Raw genomic sequence first — 22,750 nt, 5'->3', positions numbered from 1 at the left:
ATACGTACTTTGAACTGCGTGGTGCGAGAGAGTTGATTGCGATATATGATCCCAACGCTAGATGGGAGAAATTTCCACACATTGGACCTTTTGGTACATTCATATCGACATTGCCCTTGTAACACACATTCACATTGTGATTAATGACCTCATTAGCATAGATGTTATTTTTAGAACACCATGCAGATTATTGTGAGATATTTGGCAGCTCACGTGCCTCTTGTTTAATGTTTTTTTTCTTTGTTTTGAAAAAGGACATATTACAAGCTGACCGGAGTTAATTATGTCTAAAAAAAAAAAAGGAGGACATCTGTGTAGTCGCTTGAATAAATTGGACTGAGAGAGGCAGGATGTGTCACATATACAGTTGTATTTTTTTAGACCTTGGTTAAATCTAAAATGTAGCACAAAAGTGAATGCATACGAAGTGGAGAATCAGAAACCGTATCATATGACTGAGGTGTTCAATCTGCCATCAGTCTTGTAGGTCCATGATGTTTATCAGTGCTCTTGTCAGTGGTATGAAAGTATCATGTGTTTGTCGCTCTATGTCTTTGGATATGGGGCTGTTGTCGCTCCAGGTAAGGTCAAAGTCTCCATGTCAGTGGGACATGGCCATGCAGCATAGCATCTTCAATTATTAAGCTCCTATTCGTAGAAGCCTTTACGTCTATAAGCCCTGAAACAGTTCTCATTAAACATTCATGGCACATGGCAAGACACATTCTTAATCACCCCTTTGTGTCCTTTGGTTTCACTGCTCATGCTTTGAATAGGACAGAGGTGCAATTTACGAATCTCACTGTAATCCATTATTATAATTAAAATCCCATTCAGCACTAGGGATGTAACGTTTACCGCTGTAAACCATGACAAAAATGTTGACTATAACAATTACCGTTTTCATTTAAAATATCGTTATTATCATGGTGGATTACCATGGTGTGGAAACCATTGTTTCCCACACAGACTAATAACATATAGCCTATTTGGGCTCCAGGTAATCAGATATTTTATCTGCTGAACCATAACATTTGACAAACCAACCAGATTTAATTGACAAAGCACATCATGGCTACACTTCCTCTGTATGATCTTTTAGTCTGATATGTTTAATATGTAAATAGTTATTTATTTTGAAAGTATCTGTTAATGTTATGTAGCCTAGTCATTGTTCAGAAACCTTCGTTTGACTAGTTTATTACTGAACCCAGCCATCACACGCCGTGCCGTCACATCCTGCGCCACCCACCACCACAAGTAAACCTGTGGGAAACACTGGGAAACCGCGTTTAATCTTTCCCAGCTTTATCCGAGTCTCCTGAAGTTTCCACGCAGGCGCACTTCATAGCAAATAAGCTGTTTACATGCTGAACTCTTGTTCCTTTGATGTTAAAAGTTGCACTTTTGATAAGGTTTTGCCTATATTTTTGTAATATAATAAACACTTACACTTTTTTGAAACTATTTCAGCTTGTGTAGGCCTATCAGTGCTTTCTGAACATATTGAACACACTTTTAGAAATGCCGCGATAATAACGAAAACCGTGATCATTTTGGTCACTATAACCGCAAGGTTAAATTTTCATACTGTTACATCCCTATTCTGCACCTTTTTAAAATAGTGCTTCTTATGAATCTGCATGCGTTACAATGGTGTCATCATGAAAATGTCCAACATATTTGATCAGTTAACTGCATGCGGCAGTTTTATTATGCAGGGCCGGAGGACAAAACCACATTCAATAAGTGAACCGTTTGCACAAGATGACCCTCATCCATCTTCTTCTGACTTTTCCTGTCACCTCAGTGTCCACAGGCCAAATACTTCATACACTTTATACTACACATATATATCGCCATGTAAATGCACACATGCATACACATGCTCATAGTCCCCACCAGCAACCCCAGCTTTCTATTCTCCACGCAGCGACTGGGTGTCCTTGCCTGTGGTGGGTGGCATGGCCCTGCCAGTACTAACGATCCATCACCAGACTGCAAGGTGGAAGTTACAGGGTCATAAAAGGGAACAAGCAACTCAGTCTTTTCTCTCTCTCTCTCTCTCTCTCTCTCTCTCTCTCTCTCTCTCTCTCTCTCTCTGCCTTTGTCTATCATCAGGTGAGCGTGTGTAATGGCCTGTGTGAGTATGTGTGTGTTCCCTGGACCATGCACTACGAGGGGCTTCAGGGTCTCCCTACACAGATTGATGGACACTGACGATGGCTTTCCTCAGTGTACATGAGTAATGTGTTTTCTCTAGTGGCAACACACACACACACACACACACACACACACACACACACACACAGTTTTTTCTCTTATGTAAAGCGCAATGAGTGGGCATAGTTGAAATCAGCGTGAGCAGCCATTTGAGGAGCTTTTGTGGATGTTATGCCTCGGCCTGTGTGCCTTTCTGGAGAGCGCCTAGCTACGCCTACACACTCTCAAACACGCTTCCTGCTCATTTGTCAGCTGCATCATGACTATCGGTCTGGCAGTCTCACCTTCTGTTCTGCTGCTGTTGATCCTTCCAGGCCCTTTCTTGCTATATAACACACACTCACACACACACACACACACACACACACACACATATATACACATGTATATATATATATATATATATATATATATATATATATATATATATATACGCTTGTATTTGGAGGTTGCTGTACAGGGATTAAGATTCTTGTGAATAATACTGTGCGTCATGGTGAATTTTTAGATAATGTCTCTTTCCATGATGTTGAAGGATAGGTCCAGTGATATTCTATATATTTTTTATTGCCAACCAATCCGATGAAAATAAAAACAACCAAGAATTTTCTGTGTATCCAAAGCCAAATTAACACTTATTTCATTGTGCCATAGACCCTAACCCTCCATTGTTATCCACAAGCTATTTAAAACACACTGCAGCCACACTGTTGAACTGGCTGACATGTTCCTTCATTACAATTAACATGGCCACTGTAGTTTATTTTGAGTCCATCCCACATTCACTGTCCTGCTGCCGGAAACACTCACTCAAACACCAAATGTGTATTAATCCACGGCTAAAAATAGTACCCAACAAATGCACTATTTCCTCCTGTTTGATTAATGTTTGTTAAAAACTACAAAAAATTTTTTGGTATATACTGTATATGTGATAGCTTCAGTAGAAACAAATTGGGGCTGAGAGACACAGGGGAATTCATAAAAGTATTGAGAGATGAACTAATGCAATGTAGGTTTTGGTCTTTTCATTGTTGTTGGTTTCTTTTAAAATGTAGAATATGACCTTATCCTTTAACAACTCACAAAATGTGAGCTAAGACACACATAGCTCTGCATTTGCACACACATGCCCAGTCGAATGCATTTAAATCTCTTGTCTCTCCACTCACACACACACACACACACACACACACACACACACACACACACACACACGCATTTTTTACCTTATTAGCGAGGCTTTATGCATAGGGTATGGGTGTGTTTGATGTGTAAGATTTGGCCGAGCATCAGCAGTGCCCTCTGTCTGATCACATTCTAATGTCCTCATGTTAAAACATGTTGGGGCCTCACGATCTATTATTTTGAATACCCGAGAAGGACAGCGTTTGCATGAGGCCCATTAGCGTAATTTTAGCGTCTTTCAAGCCCCTTATGGCTTCTGTTTATACAAAAAGAGGCTGGAGTAAGGGCAGTGTCAGAAATAAATTATGTAGTAGTGGTTTGTGGAGGGAGAGGTGGGAGGTGGTGAGGGGAAGATGGAGGAGAGGTGGCAGAACATTTCACTGCGCCCCCTGCCCCTGCAGCTTCACAGCCCACTTTACTCTCTAAATCTGGCTCTGTTGCTATCTAAACTGCACTTGGCTTTTTTTTTTTTTTTTTTTTTTTTTTTTAGCTGAAAGGCCACACTTCTCTTGCTCCCCCTCTAACTCACTGGGTATCCGCTGTGTTTTGGATGGTAATTGGGCTGTGGTCGGAATACACATGAATACCATCCACTCTGCCATCTGTACTTTACAGACTCAGGAGGACCCACGCTGGCTGTAGCTGCACAGAAGAGACACCTGGCAACCTGAGGAGAAATGGATGACTATAATTGTTAGATGATTGCTTACCTCTTGAGTAGTTAAATGATTAGACTTCAACTGTAAGGAAGATGCCATCACCTCAATCAGTTGTCATCTTTAATTTTGTAGCACAAAGATCAGAAACAAACTAAAAACAGCAATTTCAGTAAAAGCATTCGACTGGAAACATTACAAAATGGCATGGTTTGTGCACGGCCCAGGACAGGAGGGCTCTGCAGTGGGTGATTAAATCCAATAGTTTTATCCAGTAATTGTTGAGTCAGTTCACCTAAAACAGATGTCACCAAAGTCATAAGGATAGGAACCAGGAATGTCTGTAAAGAATGTCATGGCAATCCCTCCAAATGTTGTTGAGATATTTCAGTCTGAACCAAAGTGGTGGACCCAAGAAGATCACGATATATCCAACAGCTTGATCTGTGCTTTAAAGGTGACCATTCAATTTGTATCTATTCTTGTTTAATAGTAAAGATTAAACATGAGTTAAATACAAACATGACTTAGGTTAAGGATAGGGTCAAGAATGCCCTTTGGCTCAACTAAAGTTTAATCCAGACGAGACGGGACATTCAGGAACATGTAAGGTAGTGGAACTACCAACTAGTCATCGCCTGTTTGCATCAGCAGAGCTGCTACTGTACGACATCATGAAAAATGGGGCATCAACAACAGCTGCTCTCTTTAATGAAATTTTAAAAAACATCATATTCCCAGTTGTTTCGATCAGCTCCTGATTTAAGACTGCAATCACTGCGCACATATGCCATTACCTAGACGTGTACTGAATATTGTAATATGACTGTTTTGTGAGGCAGTGGTTTATTCCTGTGCGCATGAGTGATTTAAAAAGAAAAGACATGAAGCTGTTTTTCAATCAGATTTCATTATTCAATGTTCCTCAATGTTAAATGGAAATCATAGCTAACTTCCACACCAGAACATCTTTGACTGAAGCCGTAGGACAGTGCTGTTGATTTTTATTAAGCCAGAAATATTCCCTTTTAAGTATTTAAATGCTTTAGTCTTCATGAATTTGTTCCTTGTTGCAAACGTGTCACCAAAGTTTTGTATCACATTGTGTGAGCTGCAGTTTCAAGCATGTCAAGAGCAGACAACATCAGCATGGAGCTTTGATTTGTGCTCACATTGTGTCTTTCACTGTCATGGCAGCCCAGTTTGAGTCTCTTTCTGTATTACCTAGTGGAGGGCGTCCCACGTGTTGGCAATACGTAAGCAGGCTGTTGTGATTGTAATTGTACCTTTCTGAGAAAATGTAACTGTTACATTTAAAGAGGTTTATAGGGCAGCCCTAAAAAGACACTGTCTTTGCTCAAAAGCCTTTTTCACAGCAGACTTTTTGACAGGTCGCACTAGGAAAAGCACAGGTTTAAATTATATTTAGCTTAATTTAGCTGCTTCAGTATCAGCTTCCTAGTATTGTGCATGCTGGCTCACTGTCACACTGTCATGGCTTACTGGGACACTTAAATAAAACGGAGCCAACCGCACCATGAACAACTCTTTTTATCCCACTCACAATGGGATGGCAGGGGCATGCATCGCCCCTCAAATCGCCTACTGCTTGTCCTACAATGACGAGTCAAAATGTCTGCTCTGAAAAAGCTCTATCAGCCTCCTAGCTCAATACCATCTTATGTTATGCCTTCTAATCAAGAAATCTGTTAAACATGTATTCACTTGAAGGCCACAACAAACTATCTGATGATGCTGGCAGCGTCTCTTTAAGCCCTTTGGCCTTACAAAGTCATTACATATACAATTTTACAGTCAACAGCTGATATGCCCAAATATATAAATAACACTCAACAGGAAAAATTCATTCGATTGAAACTCCGGTGTAAAAATATTGAGGCATTTCCAGAATAGAAGATTACTTCAGGCAGTTGTTCTGATAGAAAGTACTGGATGAGTAAATGTTGCCTGGCAACAAAATGATAAGATAAAGAAAACTGACCCCTTGCCTAATGCTGCTGGATGTGTGCACAGTATATACTGACAATGATTTCATACATTATTCAATTGTGTGACAATGACAGACAATAGCCATTTGTCTTTTGTCACAGTTTTTGGGCAGTGTGTGACAGGAAACAGGACTTAAATGCAGACACCAAGACGCAGCAGACAAGAAAACATGTACCACAGCAACTAGGTAATATTAAATATCTGTGATATGCATAAAACTACCAAGCTAGATTTTTTTCTGAAGAGCTTATGAACAAATGAGTAGCAGCTGTGCATGCAGGTGGCTCATGAGACATTCAGGTAAGGTCAGTGCACGGAGGCGGGAAACTTGCTGTGGGCGTCTAGTGGACAGGTGTGTTTAGCCGGCTATGGAAAATAAGAGACTCGGAAGAGAGTTTGAAGCAGCAGCAAGTTGGTGCAGCCGTCTCCATGACAACACATCTATCACACCTACAGTATTGTCCTTTCAATGCTGATCCTAGCATTGCAGTTTATATCAGAGCAGCATATTGATTCTGCCTGCAAGCAAAATTACAAATCCCACTATGGCCACGCCAAGACCTGCCCTACGAAGCAGCCCGATTGGTTGGGGTTAGGCATTTGACCTCGAGTGGTTAAGGTTAGGGTTAGGGGATTGGTCAGGGGATAGGACGCCTGGCCAATAGTAGTGTGTGAATGCTACTGAAGGGCGGGTTTAGTGGGAAAAAAATATATCGCTGCCTGCAAGACATAGCGGGTGCAGTTTGGCCTGCTGAACATCCTGTGACTTCCGGGACGAGCTTTTACATAACTGAACTTTAATGTGCATTAAAGTACAAATGCAACACGAGCGAAGGTAGCGTTCAGTCAGGCTTTTCTCAGAAGAAACAGCTCCTTTACCGTCAGCAGCAGCTCTGCTCGGCCCTCCGTCACCTGCTAGAGGAAGGGAAGAGCACTGTTCTACCCCTGCTGCGTAATCAAAGACTACAACAGTTATTTTTGACTAAGCTTACTACCAGGTAACAGTAACCCACTGGACAGATGTCCATGGGGGCAGGGGGGGGATCATTTTGCATACAGTAGAGAGACCTGCTGTTGACCGGTGGTGCATTAGCTGGCCGGGGGCCTCTGGGCCTCTTAGTGAGGGACTGCTACCACATATGGGTTTGGAAAACAGCCCATGTGACTGACATCTTTAAATGTAGGGCGGGGGAAGTGGGTGTTGGCTGGAGGAGGAGGAAGTTTGTAATTGCTGTTTCAGTAACTGGCCACCTGCTGTTTATAGAAAAATAATGTTTTAAACTTTATATATTCAGAAATATCAAATGACATCTTAAAGTCTACATGTATACAGTTGTACAGTATGATATTGTTTATAAACATCACGGAGGTTAATGCTGTAGAATATTTACAGTCTCCCACACATAGACTAAGAAATAATGGATGTAGCGCCAGTGGACTACCGTTTTGAAGCCAGGAGATTGCATTTTGACTTCTTGGTATTTTTGGAGCCAGAAGTGACCATATTTGGACAAGAGGGTGGAGCTGGGGAGGATGACGCGGCTAAGCCAGTGTCCTCTATGGTATTAACGGCGCTGCGTTAAGCTTAACGATCAAGAGGGAAACTTGCCGATTCTCAACTGGCTGACGCAGGTTTTGCAGGAGGGTAAATAGGGAGCAACCTTTCCCTTGAGTTACCGGTAACCAAAATGTTCCAATTAATTTTAATTAAGGGAAATCACAGTGAGATGGTCAAAGTTTTAAGACAAAAACATGGACAACAATCAAAAAGAGTTTACAGCTATTTTAATGTAAACAGCGCTGTGGATACATATTGCTAAGCCTCTGTCATGATTGACAGGTGGGCGTGTACCCATGCCCTAAAGCATCCCCTGCTTCATGAATTTTAAATAAATAGGACCATAATTTACAAAATGAAGAAGACTTGAAACTAGCAATTGATGCCATGAACTCTAATGATGAAAATGTTTACTGAGGTAATAAATTAAGTGAGAAGTAGGGTTATTTTATCCTAAACTTTACAATCAGACTTCCAATTCTTGCATTGCCAGGTTTTAACAAGGAAGAAGAATGTGTGAAAAAAAAAAGACGACATTTCTTTCGATTTTGATTCTTGATATACTGTAGAAGTGCAATGATAAATTTGGCAATGTCTGAGCTGTCATGTTTTTCATTTATAGGGCATGAACCAAAACACAAGGAATGCCTTTTGGTGCAGAAAGTGCTTTTTCTTTTTCTTGTGAGACCACAGTGAGTGACGCAAAATATGTGTGTGCTTACTATGAAAGGCTACGGGTCTGTGTCAGGCTGGTATGTCTGACACATGTATGCATGTGTGGGGGCGTTAGCAGCATGCATTGCTGTCACCAGTGCATTTTTTGATATTACTTATGGGTTTGTGAAAATATCACCATTTTAATATTTTGTGTCTTTAACTGATTTTTAACAATGTTAGGTTTGTTTTAAGCCTGTCTACTGTCAAGACAGTTCTGCTCACAGTTAGTTTCAATCAGTGGCAGATTGGTTTATGGGAATATTCATCTCTGAGCCAGGGTGACTTGTAAATTAGAACATGTGTAGAGGTGAGGGACATTAAATGAGTTATGAAGTCATCTGTAACGGTAGCAGGTGGGAATTTAGAACCCTGTAACACTGACTCCTTATCTTTAACAGTCACGTCAATGTGTCTGTTATTTGTTCCTGTTGTAAATTATTGAGAAAACGGGTTGTATGTGTGCAGTGTTTTTATGTTTTAGGGGACAATTGTATCACTTTGTTGCACTTATTTTAGTTGACTCTTGATGTGTGATCCAGTCATTGTCACAGTGCACAGTGGCCTTTCAATATGTTTTAACACACTGCCAGCCTCACCACTCAATAATGTCGATTTCACAATGGGTTTATAAAGGGATTACCACTCTGCTGCCAACATCCACCAGCAGACGGAGGGCTGTGTGTGTTTGTGTGTGTGTGTGTGTGTGTGTGTACGTGTACGTGTCATATGAAACCCATAGGCAGGTCAGGCTCCTCTTCATGATAAGCCTCATGCCTCAGAGACTTATGCAGATGATGTGATGGCCTGAACTATTGTGATGCACTGAGTCGTAGTCTTTTGCTATGGCGATTGGCCTTGTCATGCATTTACTCAACGACACAGGGGCTGGATATACTGTGCTATATGATCCAATCTGGTGATTGGATTGTTCATATTTTATTCATCCTGTTTACTTGCTGGTATTTCCTCCTACAGAGAGTTTATTTGTTAATATTCTGCTTCCTCACACTGTATAAATGGCCCATTTATGTGCATTTTTCAGTGCTATTAGCTGTTAAAGTCTTTTGAGAGGCTGCAATTGTTTTCCTTTTTCATGCATTTTAAGATGTCTCACATGAGGTCATATGAATACAATAGATTAATTATTTCAATTTCCCTGTTTTCATTTACAAAGCATGATATAGCTAGAGAGCAAAACAACCATCCAATATCAAATTGACTCATAGCTATTTTGGTGTGTATATACTGGCATATGATTTAAAAACCTGACTGCTTGCAAGGCACAGTCGTCCATTGTAAATTGAAATGTTTCAAGTGAATACAGACTCCTTTGAGGATTATCTTTGAGCTCTAGCTTTAATTTCGCTGCTGTGCCGGGTCAATTAGAGTTTACAATAGTAATTCCACTCATTTAGAGTGTTTGATAGCTGCTGAATTGAGTTTAATTAATTTGTCTCACTTTCTGTCTCTTTCTCTCATTCTTTGTGGCCTCCTTTCCGCCCTCCTCCTTTCCTTAACTTCTCCCCATTCTTTCTCTTTCCTCAGGTGTCTGACGCAGTGATTCAGGAGCAGAACGAACCAGTGAAAAGGAGAGCCATGGGGGTGAGCCTGGGCCAGGATGTAGGCTGGCTCCTGCCTTTCCTGTTCTTGCTACTGATGGTCACAGTGTTACCCACGCAGGGTCAAGGATGTCCACAGCGTTGTGAGTGCATTTCAAAACTCAAGACTGTGTCCTGTTATGGTAGACGCCTGTCCGCACTGCCAGATGGCATCCCACTGGACACCAAGACCCTGGACCTAAGTGGGAATAAACTTCGCTGGGTAGAGCATGGGGACCTTCTTCCATATTCACGTCTTGAAAAGCTGGACTTGAGTGAGAACATTATCAGTGTCCTGGAACCGAATGCTTTTTCTAGTCTCCAGAACCTGCAGTCGCTTTCACTGAGGGGTAATCAATTGAAACTGGTCCCCATGGGGGCTTTCTCACGTCTCTCCAATCTAACCTCATTGGACCTCAGTGGGAATAAGATTGTAATTCTTTTGGACTTCACCTTCCAAGACCTGAAAAGTCTGAAAAACCTGGAAGTTGGAGACAATGATTTAGTTTATATTTCCAACAAGGCCTTTCTGGGTCTAGTTGGGCTGAGGGAGCTGACCATTGAGAGGTGCAACCTGACTTCTGTGTCCAGCCAGTCTCTGTCTTACCTGCATAACCTGGTGGCTCTGCGTCTCCGCTACCTCAGTATCTCCACCTTAGAGGACCAGAACTTCCGCAAGCTGGGAAACCTGAGGGGCCTCGAGATCGATCACTGGCCCTTTTTGGAGCACATTTCCCCTCACAGCCTGCAGGGTCTAAACTTGTCTTGGCTGTCGATTACTCACACTAACATCACCTCTGTGCCCACCTCTGCCCTACGCAGTCTGGCTCACCTCACCAGCCTCAACCTCTCCTACAACCCTATCTCTGTGTTGGAGTCCTGGGCGCTGCGGGACCTTGTAAGGCTGAAGGAGCTGCATCTGGTCAACACAAATCTGGTGGCAGTGCAGCCGTATGCGCTGGGTGGCCTAAGGCAAATCAGCCTCCTTAACCTCTCCACTAACGGCCTGGTGTCCCTAGAAGAGGGAGCGTTTCAGTCTGTCAACACTCTGGAGACGCTGCGTTTGGACGGGAACCCTCTGGCCTGCGATTGCCGCTTGCTGTGGATCCTTCAGCGCAGGAAAACCCTCAATTTCGAAAGCGCCTCCCCAGTGTGTATGACGCCCGTCGAGGTGCAGGGACGGGCTCTGAACGCTTTCTCTGACTCAGCTCTCTTTGATCACTTTACTTGCCAGAAGCCCAAAATCCGCAACAGAAAGCTACAGCAGGTAACTGCCCGCGAGGGGCAGGTTGTGTCATTCATTTGCAAAGCAGAAGGTGAGCCGACACCGGTGATATTCTGGATCTCTCCTCAACGCCGCCGCATCACAACAAAGAGTAGCGGCCGCCTAACTGTGTTACCAGAGGGCACATTAGAAATACGGTACGCCCAGGTAACAGACAGTGGAACCTACATCTGCATAGCCAGCAATGCTGGTGGAAATGACACCTATTTTGCCACACTTACAGTCAGTGGGCTGCCACTAGATGCAGCCCTAATGGCAAACCGCACGTACTATGCTGGGGACCTTAATGACACAAATCTGAACGACACCAGAGTCTTCCTAAAGTTTACTCTGGACCTCAAGACCATCCTTATATCCACAGCTATGGGCTGTATCATGTTCCTGGGGGTGGTTCTCTTCTGTTTCATTCTGCTCTTTGTGTGGAGTCGAGGGAGAGGGCAGCACAAGAACAATTTCTCAGTGGAGTATTCCTTCAGAAAGGTGGATGGACCCGCTGCCAGTGGAGGACAGGGTGGGGCCCGCAAGTTCAACATGAAAATGATTTGATTATTTGGATCTGTTTCTCTCATTGGTATTCTTTCCCCGATACTGTTTACAAGCAGTCAAACGCTCAAGGCACAGGAAACTGGAGTGGACCTTTTTGTGCTTGCAAAACATTAAATGCAGTTATTTATAGGAGGACATTTTATTGAGACAAGGTTTTGTTATCGAAACTACTGTATATATGAGAAGATGGAAATCTGCATGGATTTGACATATTTATATTACTTTGTTGTGTGTTCACATTATTGTGCAGTGGGAACCTGGATTATAAAGGTATAAAGATGTCTCCAAGTCTTGAATAGACTATTTAAAGACCAAGCAACAAAATCACTCAGAGTCCCACCAGTCTTTAACCTCGACAAATCTCTTGCCAACTCCATCCTTCTTCCCTACAAGGAACTCTGTCCTCTTCACCTTTTGAAGGACTTCACCTCTCTGCTCCATCTGAGGTGATTCAATCTCCAAACTCATGAATACATTATACCAGCGTGGTGCTCAATGAATGCCAAAGGACTTGCCAATATGTATTTGAATAGCTCCAGCTATATACTGCATATTTAGACGTATTTACAGTCAGGACTTTAGAGCACTATTGTGACAAAAATATAGAGGCTTTGCTGGGTTTTTTTCCGACGGTGGGTTTATACAGAATACGTTAGACACCAAGAGACACTGCAACACTGCCAATTTGACCGTAAAGCACCATGTAATATCAATGCAATGCTGTGGTAGAGAAGTGACTTCTCATTGGATACCACTACAAGTTGATCAAAGCCGTTTTAAACAAAAACAGGACTCTACATGTTAAGCTACACTTAAAGGACTCAATGCACATTTGTGTGGTGAAAAATCAGTACATGTGGATGCACAATAAGGTTTTCCATTGGTTATTCAGTACATACCTTACACAACTCTCTTGATCTGAAAAGAACTGTGTGTAAAAAGATGAACGCATGTACAATGTTGGCTTCCTACTTTGTATTATTTGTAAATTGAGCATTTGTTGGGGTGCATTCATCCCAAAGTTGAATAGATCATATTGTAGGATATATATACTGTATAAGATGTATTATATATTTTGTAAACATTGATATTGAAATCCTTGTGGTTGTTTATAGTACTGTTGAGTGATCAATCCAATCTTTCTGTTGTACTGTAATTCTATTGTTAGTCTCTTTTTCAAATCATTGATATCCAGTCCACCCTATCACGCATCAGATCACTGAGTTCACACAACAGATCATGAAGGGCGTTCACATCAGGTTTCAGTTCACTTTCCTGTTTTTTGCTGTGTAAGTGACAGTGGAGAGGCTTAAGCTGACCAGTGGGGGAAGGAGTTAAGTGGGTTCTAGATGTATTTGAGACAAGCAGGGAAAAATGCAATTGTGATAAAGAAACTTGCAGACTGGAACAAAGGTCATAATGAAACTGAGCCAGAGAAGAGACATCACGACTATAATACAATAACAATATATAACAATATATGCCTCCTAAGATAGCTGTATAGCATTTTGTAAAAGTTTAAGCAGAATTGGTTATGAAGTTAATTTCAAACTATATATATATATATATATATATATATATATATATATATATATATATATATATATATATATATATATATATATATATATATATATATATATATATATATATATATATATATATATATATATATATATATATATATATATATATATATATATATATATATATATATATATATATATATATATATATATATATATATATATATATATATATATATATATATATATATATATATATATATATATATATATATATATATATATATATATATATATATATATATATATATATATATATATATATATATATATATATATATATATATATATATATATATATATATATGTATGTATGTATGTATGTATGTATGTATGTATATATATATATATATATATATATATATATATATATATATATATATATATATATATATATATATACATATATGGATTGAAATCAGCAAAGTTGCTCTTTGACATTAATTGGTAGTCACGGCATGTACAGTAAAAGCAAATGTGTCATTGTTGGGCCTTGCAAAGCAATCTGTGGTAGATTCAATACTATATGAAAAAAAAAACAGAAACTAGGGGCATTAAATTCACATAATTTTGAGAATTGAGTAAACAGGTAAACTGCTGATACTATTCTAACTTCAAGGTTTTTCCTCTTGATTTGTGGGCTCAGACTTGGAAACCAACACTACTCATCCTGTTTGCTCAACGACTGCAGTTCTAACAGTGTTACTCTGCTCCCCTCTGTTGGCTAGAGATGGTACTGACTTCTACACAATTAATTTAGGATTTGACTTTCCCAACATTTAGGCTTAATAGTAAGCAATTTATTCCATTTCCCCAAACGCAACTGTGACGTGTATGGACAGCTGACCTGGATTCAGTTGTTTTGGAGAGGAAATTTAATTTTGAGTTACAAATGAAATTACACTATATGGGCACGATAAAGAGAAGACCAATATCACTTCCTTTATTTAGTGTTTGTGTTCATTCACATATACACTGCCCAACAAATTTTACAGATTTAACTCACAATATGGAATTATATTTAATGAACTGTTCATATGTTACCTAACTGATTTGACATCAGGTTCTTGTCTGCATTTTAGAAATATAATGATAATTTTCAGTCGTTTACTGAATTGAAACCATTGTGTCTGGAAATTGTGCTAGACTGTTTTGTATTGTATTGTTTTATAAAAATGATGCACACTGTTTATAAAGCATGCTATGTTATCTGCTATGATAATGTCTTTGTCCCATTATTTTTAACAGCATGCCATCTGGCACTCAACCTTTATGGTGGCAGTCTGAGAAGTTGATTGAGAGTCTGCAATACATCTGTGACCTCGTCACTGTGAAATTTTGTGTTGCAATGTTTTATTTTGATCTGTTTTTCTCCATGGGTTTGCCATATTTTAATTAAAAAAAACAACAGTTAAATCAAATGGATGGATCTACTCTAAGATATACTGTCATGATTCACTCAAGTTAATGATATACGTAGGTACTGCATATACTGTATAAGGAGCGTTATTATTGTTCATTTTCTATGCATTCATTAAAACACAAGTTAGAAAAATAAATGAAATTTTGTGAGCAGTTAAAAAAAAGTGTTTCTTGGTCCTGTTTAATCGTTAAGCTGTAATGACTGAATTGGTTGTAATCACTGTGACTTACAAAACATTCAGTGAGTGAAGTGAATTCATACTGTACTATTCTGACTTGTATCAGGTTAAGACAAATACAAACTGGTATGCACTGAAGGAACCCCTCAAGGAAGAAGTAGAGAGCAACAGGAAGATGTTCAATACCTTGTATTGATCTAAATCTGTTCCAATTATATCATTTTTAAAGTCCCTCCACTCAAAAATGTGTTATGCTTATTGTTACTTCGCTTGGATGTTTAACTTTTACTTTGCAGAATGATATCACAAGTTTGTATTACGTGTGATGTGGAAACCTGAAACCTCCAGTATACATACTGAGAAAGGACTTTTCAGTGAAGTAGCCATCATGTTCCAGTAGTTAAACTTTAAATATAACATTAATTTGCATATTCAAAGATTCTGGGTTTTTCAATGAGGATGACATTTAAAACCATAATAGACACAAATAGACATGTCTTACAGCATGACTATGGAGATGCTTGAAGTATTTTCTTTTGGACAAAGGTGAGTTAAACGGGCCATGAAGTCCTGCATTAGGAAAAGTCTTTTTGTGAGGTGTTACAAAGATTCAATGATCCTTGGCACACATAAGAAACTCTATGGGAGAGATGAACATCATTCTCCCTAAGGTTTTTACCTCATTTGGGGAAATGAATGCTGTCTGATACGTTGGAAGATGCCCCTCACTGCGGGGGTCAAGCATTCACACCTGAACCGCTCTCATGGTGTTCATGATGCTTTCACCCACCCACTCAAGAGTGACGCTTCTGATCATATCACTTTTTTCATCTCACACCTCTATGGTTTTACACCTCTTAAAAATATGCGTCTGACTTTGTAATGAGTCACTTTGATCTTTACTATCTTTTTGACAAAGTCATCTGGGCCTGCTACACCTGTATGGAAGCATTTGTTATGATTCCCCATGTATTTATTCAGGTTTCTCCTATAATTCTGTATGTTGACAGCAAAAGAATATAGCTCCTGTCATATGCCACTTACAAACTGTCTAAAATATTTTGAAAATGGGGCAAGTATCTAAAAAATGTGTGTATTAAATAAACAAGAATCCTCGGAAAGATGTGTTGATGTAAAAACTGAGTGACTGAGAGGGGGTGAGAGTTTCACACAACTTTGTTGCTTACCAGAAGAAGAAACCTTGTCGTGACTCACTTTATATAAGGATATACTGCATATACTATATAGTAATGCGCATTACACTGTTGCTCTTCTGAAATGTTACTTCTCTGTGAAGAGTGAAATGAACACCAGGTTCCACCGTCCAAGTTAGAATATTAGCAAAATTCTGTTGAAATGTAATTTGACTGGGAAATGATTACAAGTCTTTTTTTTTTAAAGTACTCTTCAAAGTAGACCGTAGACTGAGTAATACACCTGAAACTACCCACATTTTTGGTTAAGAGTCAATGTGGTCGTCTATGCAAAGGAGGTTATGTCTGTGAACATGTGTCACCAAAATTTCAGATGGACCACTGAGAAATGTGTCATCTACTAAGTGTTAGACACCAACATCAGACTGTGAAATTGCAACATTAAGCACTCAAATGGGTCTGTTCTGCATTTTATTAATTTAATAATTCATTTAATTTACTTGAAGTAGATACCAGTGCTAAAATGAACAAAGCTCTAAAACCCTACACTTAAGTATCTCTTTCATTTGAGGAAATTATGTCAGAATGCACTTTGACACACAGATCTACTTCTGCTTCACCAGAACGATTGTCAACTATATATGGGAACATTGATGGGTGATTGAAATGATGTAAGTGTGCATGTGTGTATATAAAGTTTGTGTGTGGGGGCGAGTAATCACACCTTTTGTGTTGCCGTGATGTTGAAACATGATGGTCTAAATGGGATTGTAGTGGTTAGCAGTTTCTGCATAAACAATTGCAACAACATGCAAAGAATGTGTGCAATGTGTATCTTTTCGTCAGGACATGGTCTGCTTGCTGATCAGTTGATAAGCTGCAAGCAATCATTTAATCATCTGTTTTTGTTTTTTTTTGTTTTTTACTACACTTATTTTGATAAAATACATCCATCAGAGTTAGAGGGTTTGAATGTTCACACCCTCTAACTCTGATGGATGTATTTTACATCAGCTGTAACCTGACGACATTGGGAGCTCCAGGTTTAATTCTCATTGACTGAAGTGTGCCAGGATCACTTGGATGACTTGAATGGCATGTGATTCATCTGTTGAATTTGCAACTAAGAACCATAAACCAAGGTTTAGTTTTGGTTTCTGAGCTGCACGTGCAATTAGTTTCAACCCAAAAGGTTGGTGACTGGTGAAGTGCAGTTTCAACTGCCACAGTAGCTTTTTGTTGATGGTGAGGTTGCAAAAGAGTGAAAGAGATGTTGTAACCAAAATAAGATCAAGTACTGGTTTTGTATTCATGTTTGGATATAGGGGATAAATGTCCAGGCACCATCATGACTGGATTAATTTCCGTGCTTGAAAGATAAAATGCAGGAGTCCATGGCCTCGCCTGCGTACAAAGAAAATAAAGATCTCCTCTGGTGTTTGCCAAATGCGGATTAAAAGCATACGGTTCTGTAATATTCATGTCTGTCAGTGGATAGAATCAGAAAAGAAATCAGAAAAGGGTTTATTGCCAAGTAAGTGACACTTACAAGGAACGTGCATTGGTGGTTGGTGCATACATAAACAAACATATTGAACATTAATATGAAATAAACAATAAATAGTCTACAGAAACATATACACAATAGCTGTTTAACATAAGAAAAAAGAGGCTATATGGATATGAGTATCTTTAACTGGAATAACACTGGCTCACTGCCATGGCCTCACATTATAATTCAGTTTTAATAAGCAACACAATGCTCATGGCTCATTGCTCTGGGCAATGTAGCCCTTGGGGAGTCTGTCTGACCCAAGTTGCCAAGAGGGATTTTAAATCATTGTTAGTATTCATATCTATAGTTTGCCTATAAAAAAGGACAATATACCATTTAACCATGTCTGCACAGTGATATGGAAGTAGCATCTTACATATTGTTTTTATTATAATGTAGGCTAGCCTATAGGTGAGATAAAAAGCAGGTTTGAAACACTGTTGAGACATAAGCAGCAAAAGAACCAACATTGATATTGACATAGCAATCTTTTTTGTAGAAAAATGAAATTCCTATTTAAAAAAAACAAATAAATAACACTAATTATATCCAAACAGATTGAGCAGAATATAGCCTACACTGCATACACCAATTTATTTTGACAATATAGCAATTATCCCATATTCAGCAGCAAACACGCAGGGTGGTGTTTGAATCATCCCTGTTTACTTTCCGTCTGCTTTCGGTTGAGTCACGTTCGCTTGTCCTTTCTGCTCCATTAGCGACTCCTAGCGGTTGGGGTCAGCCCCAACAACACGCAGCTGCACGTTTTTTTAAACTGACAGGGGGGCGATCATGGGGGCGATGGGCACGCCGAGACCCGCCCTTCAATAGCATTTCCAGGCGTCCATGAGAACGAAAGGTAGCGTAACCCTATTTGTTCAGGTCCTATCTCCTGACCAACTTTAACCACTCGAGGTGAATGCCTAACCCCAACCAATCGAGTTGCTTTGTAGGGAAGGTCGTATATAAACGTATCGGCGTGGCCATAGCATTGACATATATAATAGTGGGATTCGTAATTTTGCTGACTGGGTTGCGTTGAACATCCTGCTTTGTGCGCAAGCGCTCTGCCTTTTCATTACCACGAGGTTAGTTTACATGCACGTCGCTGCTGATTGGGTATCACCTGTGCTGTGACACAGACAATAAACGAGAGAGAGAGAGAGAGAAAAAAACCGTTTAACCCGGAAACAGCAGCAAAAAAACCATATATGTCAATGAAAAAAACGGCGCGCACCAGATTTTCAGAGGTGCCCGATTCACAGGCTCCCAATTGGAAGAAAAACACACAAAAACATAACGTTACTTGACTTTTTTTGTTTGTATTTTAAAAGCTCACAGTAAAACACCAAGATGAGTTTGGGCAACCTTCACTGGTTTTATTATACATCCATGCTTCACTCTTGTAAGTAGCCTATATCTCACTCTGACACAACAAACATTTGTACAAAGATGTTTGTTCCGAAAGCTAACCGCTCCAGTCGAAGTTCACGGTAACAATAAGCAGCTGTGAAGTACTTTGTGCTAACGTTACATTTAGCTGTAAATTAGCTATAAAACAAGGCAAATGCATTTACTGAAAACTGTATGAAGAGGAAGGTTAAGGGGGCAGGAAAAACATACTGTATGTTATAACGTTAGCAAATCATTTTGACTGTTTCTTTGAGTTTGTCTTTGAGCCAGCAGGACTGGTTGTTTGCCGGTCAGCAATGTTTACATCAGCGCTGTCAAGCAAATAGCCAGCAACCTGTTGGGGTGTTCCTGATCAGTGTATTTACACTGATAGAAACAACAGAGGCCAACTGGAAGAAAAGAACAGTAGAATACTTTCTCTGGAACCTAATGCTGGTCCCTGGATCAAGGCCTGGAATTCTTTTGAGTACTGAAGCCCACAAGCCTTCAGTCTGCCCAAGGCACAGCCTTGTAGGAGTTGGCCTCTGTATTGAGATGCAGCTTGGATCTCCTCTGTTTGGAAAGCAAGCAACATGTTAATTCAAACATCAGTTTCTGCGTAATGGAAGATGAGAGGAATGTTTATTTTTTGTTTAACCTTTGTGAGCCATTCAGGGTTTCAGGTATGTAAAAAAAAAACAATCTTCAAGATTTATTTGTTTTAATCTTTGTTTTAATGTAATATACATAGTACAATATATTCAATGTTGTCCCTAAGCTTATTGGAATATAAGAAGGTAAGTGTTTCCTAGTCAGGTTGACACCAGACCCTTCTCAGTTGTAACAGAGTGGGTCTGGGAAAGGTTCATTGACAGTTCATTTCCAAAGGGGCATCACCAACGGACGCGGTCACCAACGGACGCGGTCACCAACGGACACGGTCACCAACGGACGCCGCTCAAATACCTCTGGGCACATTGGATAGTCCAACCAATCAGACCAACGATCCGGGTGACACTGCGCTTCTGTAGCTGTCATGTTGAATGTAAACAAAAAGCTGCTTGCCGTCGCTGTGCTATCGTCGCTTAAGAACAATGGTTGTGATTGGTGTAAAGCCCGCCTCAGCGGTTGTGATTGGTGTAAAGCCTGCCTCATCGGTTGTGGTTGGTGCCTTGATTTTGGGGACATTGGAAATGGGTTTCAATGGGCTCTTCGCTAGACTGACTTGCAGAGCAAATCTCAAATTTGCCGGAAGTTCGTCAGGGTTTACCCAGGCTAAGTGTTTCCTCTATGGTGACCCTGCAGTGGCGGCCCGCCACGGAAAAACCTCTGCCACTGTTAGTGCCCAGACAGTTCATTAAAAAGAGAAAGACAGCACAGCCCATGCACACAGGCGGGCGCCACCCCGGGAAAACAGCCACGACAAGCCGAACGCCGCGCAACCAGTAACCTAGCTCAAGCACGGCACTCGCCCCGGCCGCGACCGACAGGGCGCCCGCCTGCACACGTGAATGGCACCGTCCCCACAAACCATCCCACCAATAAACTGTCTGTAGGCTACACTTACAAAGCTCTCAATGCTTCGGCCAACATGCAGGGAAACATGGAGAGACACTACAATAGTTAGCTTGGAAACGATCTAAGTGGAATAACGAAGCGGAAGAAGACGTGTAGCTACACTACGGCACTTTTCCTGTCTAACAGCAGTGGTTTAGAACAAATGTTGTGCTAATGTGCCTGGCTAAAGTTGGAGCTAACGGCGGAGAGTTGCTGGTCCGGAGGATGCAGATTTCGGACCGGAGAGGACGACCGCGTGTTTCCCTGCTGAAGAGGACTTAGCTGGTGACTGGTTTTGGTTTTCGTGTTTGAGCTGCGTTTCTTGGACTAACAGCTAACTGTAAGTTGGATTTCTGTGTGTTTGCTTCATTGAAGATAACGTCCTGCTGGCTGCTGCACGTCCACATGAGCAACTTTTTTCTTATTTTTTTGTCCTCTCGGCGTGTGTGTGTGTGTGTGTGTGTGTGTGTGTGTGTGTGTGTGTTAACACAGTGGTTTAATAGGGTTTGAGTAGGTTTTACATTGAAACTGCTGTAAGGAGGAATCATTTTGCGTAGCTGGAGTGTTTTTAAGTGGAAACTGATAGAGAAACTGGTAAAGGGGTAGTTGTGTGTAATATTATTTGAAGAAATATTGCAGTTAGCATATTTGAAGGGTGTGATTTGTGGTATGTTTTTGTTGTTGTTGTTGTTGTTGTTCAATCTAACGGCTAAATATTATTTATACATTTAAGTTATTGTTCAGTAAACAGTACCTTTTTTGTTAAAGAGTTGTCTGGGGTCAGTTATTCCAATACAGCACAATACATTTGCTGGATAAAAGTAGGGTGGTATATGACTAATCTAAAATAGGTAAACCTTTGGTAGCTACCTTTTAAAGAAATGAACCCAAACACTTCATCGTTCCAGTCTAAAGTTACGTATTGCAGCTTGGGCATTGCACTTGACAACGCAAGTTTGTCAAGTCAAATATCCTATATGGCTTTAATAGAAAAATGTATTTTTGAAGCATCGTGATGCATCGAGATATCGAATCGCTGACCTGATAATCATAATCGAATCGGGAGATCAGTGAAGATGCACACCTCTACCGAAAAACCAAGGAAATACATCCTCATACTTCACTGTTTCCATTTAGAGGGAGGTTGCAGACAGTAGTTTGTTAGGGCAAAGTAATCAATCTGGTGTGAAACCCTGTACATTTTTATTATCCACATGTTTATCTTTTTACATTTAAAAAAAGTGATCTGGATTACTATTTGTTTTCAACTGTATTTCACTGTAGAAAGAAGGAAAGAAATACTTGATTCTAAATTAATCTCGTCAAGACCAAAACTGATGGTAAAAGATGTACATTAGCACGGAATAATGTTTATCAACAAAATACAATGACATAGGAAACCCATTAGGTTTTGTCACAGTTCATACATGTAAAAAACAAGACTCATGTTTTTGCTGCTTTAAGTGGTTGCATTGTTATCAGTCTTCTGAAGAGAGAATGGTGAGCTGAGATCAGCTAGTATTGTTATCTTATTCATAACCCAAAGTTGAACATCTACTCAACATTGGCTTAAGAGCACACACAGAGAAGAGCTGAAGTAGCTTCAGAGCTCTATTTTTGTGACACAGCTGGGCCTGCTGTGAACTTATACATGAACGTTATCTATTCAAACGCCTCCTAAGTTTTTTATGGGCGAAATGTTCTTCATATGGCTGTAGTGTGATTGAACGTCATCCAACATAGAACCGACAATATGTGTGTGTCTGATTTTGATTTGGAACCGATATGCATATACAGTGAAAATGAAAATCTTCAAGTCAAAATTAAGATTTTGGAATGCAACAAAATCCAATACAAAACTCTGTTTAGTGCTGTAAGCAATTATTTAATTAATTAGAAACTTTCAACGTAATACACAATAAAAGATAGTCAGAGTTGTCGGCGGGACATTAAATCAGACTCAGTGGTGAGTGAAACCGAAGCAGAGGGACAGACACAGCTGTAGCGGAGCCTAAGTAGCGCACTGTTTGATGAATTAACTTTATCGGTTATCGTGCAAATAAAACACTGATACAGATCATTTGCAAACTGCCAAAAAATGGCCTGATAATCGTCCAGGGC

At 40.0% G+C, this 22,750-nt stretch overlaps 2 protein-coding genes across 2 annotated transcripts in view; both read left to right on the top strand.

Annotated features, from left to right (window-relative positions):
• Positions 1–13,267, top strand: part of lingo3a (leucine rich repeat and Ig domain containing 3a) — a 39,609-nt gene extending 26,342 nt beyond the window's left edge. Inside the window, exon 2 of the mRNA XM_028587644.1 lies at positions 9,898–13,267. Coding sequence (XP_028443445.1) covers positions 9,949–11,781 — 1,833 coding nt within the window. The 5' untranslated portion in view covers positions 9,898–9,948 and the 3' untranslated portion in view covers positions 11,782–13,267. The remainder of the gene's footprint in view (positions 1–9,897) is intronic.
• A 7,119-nt stretch (positions 13,268–20,386) lies between these two features.
• Positions 20,387–22,750, top strand: part of atp8b3 (ATPase phospholipid transporting 8B3) — a 54,845-nt gene continuing 52,481 nt past the window's right edge. The window contains exon 1 of the mRNA XM_028588490.1: positions 20,387–20,969. The gene's annotated coding sequence lies outside the window, so the exon portion shown is untranslated. The remainder of the gene's footprint in view (positions 20,970–22,750) is intronic.

The sequence above is a fragment of the Perca flavescens genome, chromosome 9 (assembly GCF_004354835.1).
Source record: "Perca flavescens isolate YP-PL-M2 chromosome 9, PFLA_1.0, whole genome shotgun sequence".
Taxonomy (NCBI): domain Eukaryota; kingdom Metazoa; phylum Chordata; class Actinopteri; order Perciformes; family Percidae; genus Perca; species Perca flavescens.
The sequence above is the reverse complement of the archived record's forward strand: the minus strand, read 5'-3'. Positions and strand labels throughout refer to the sequence as shown.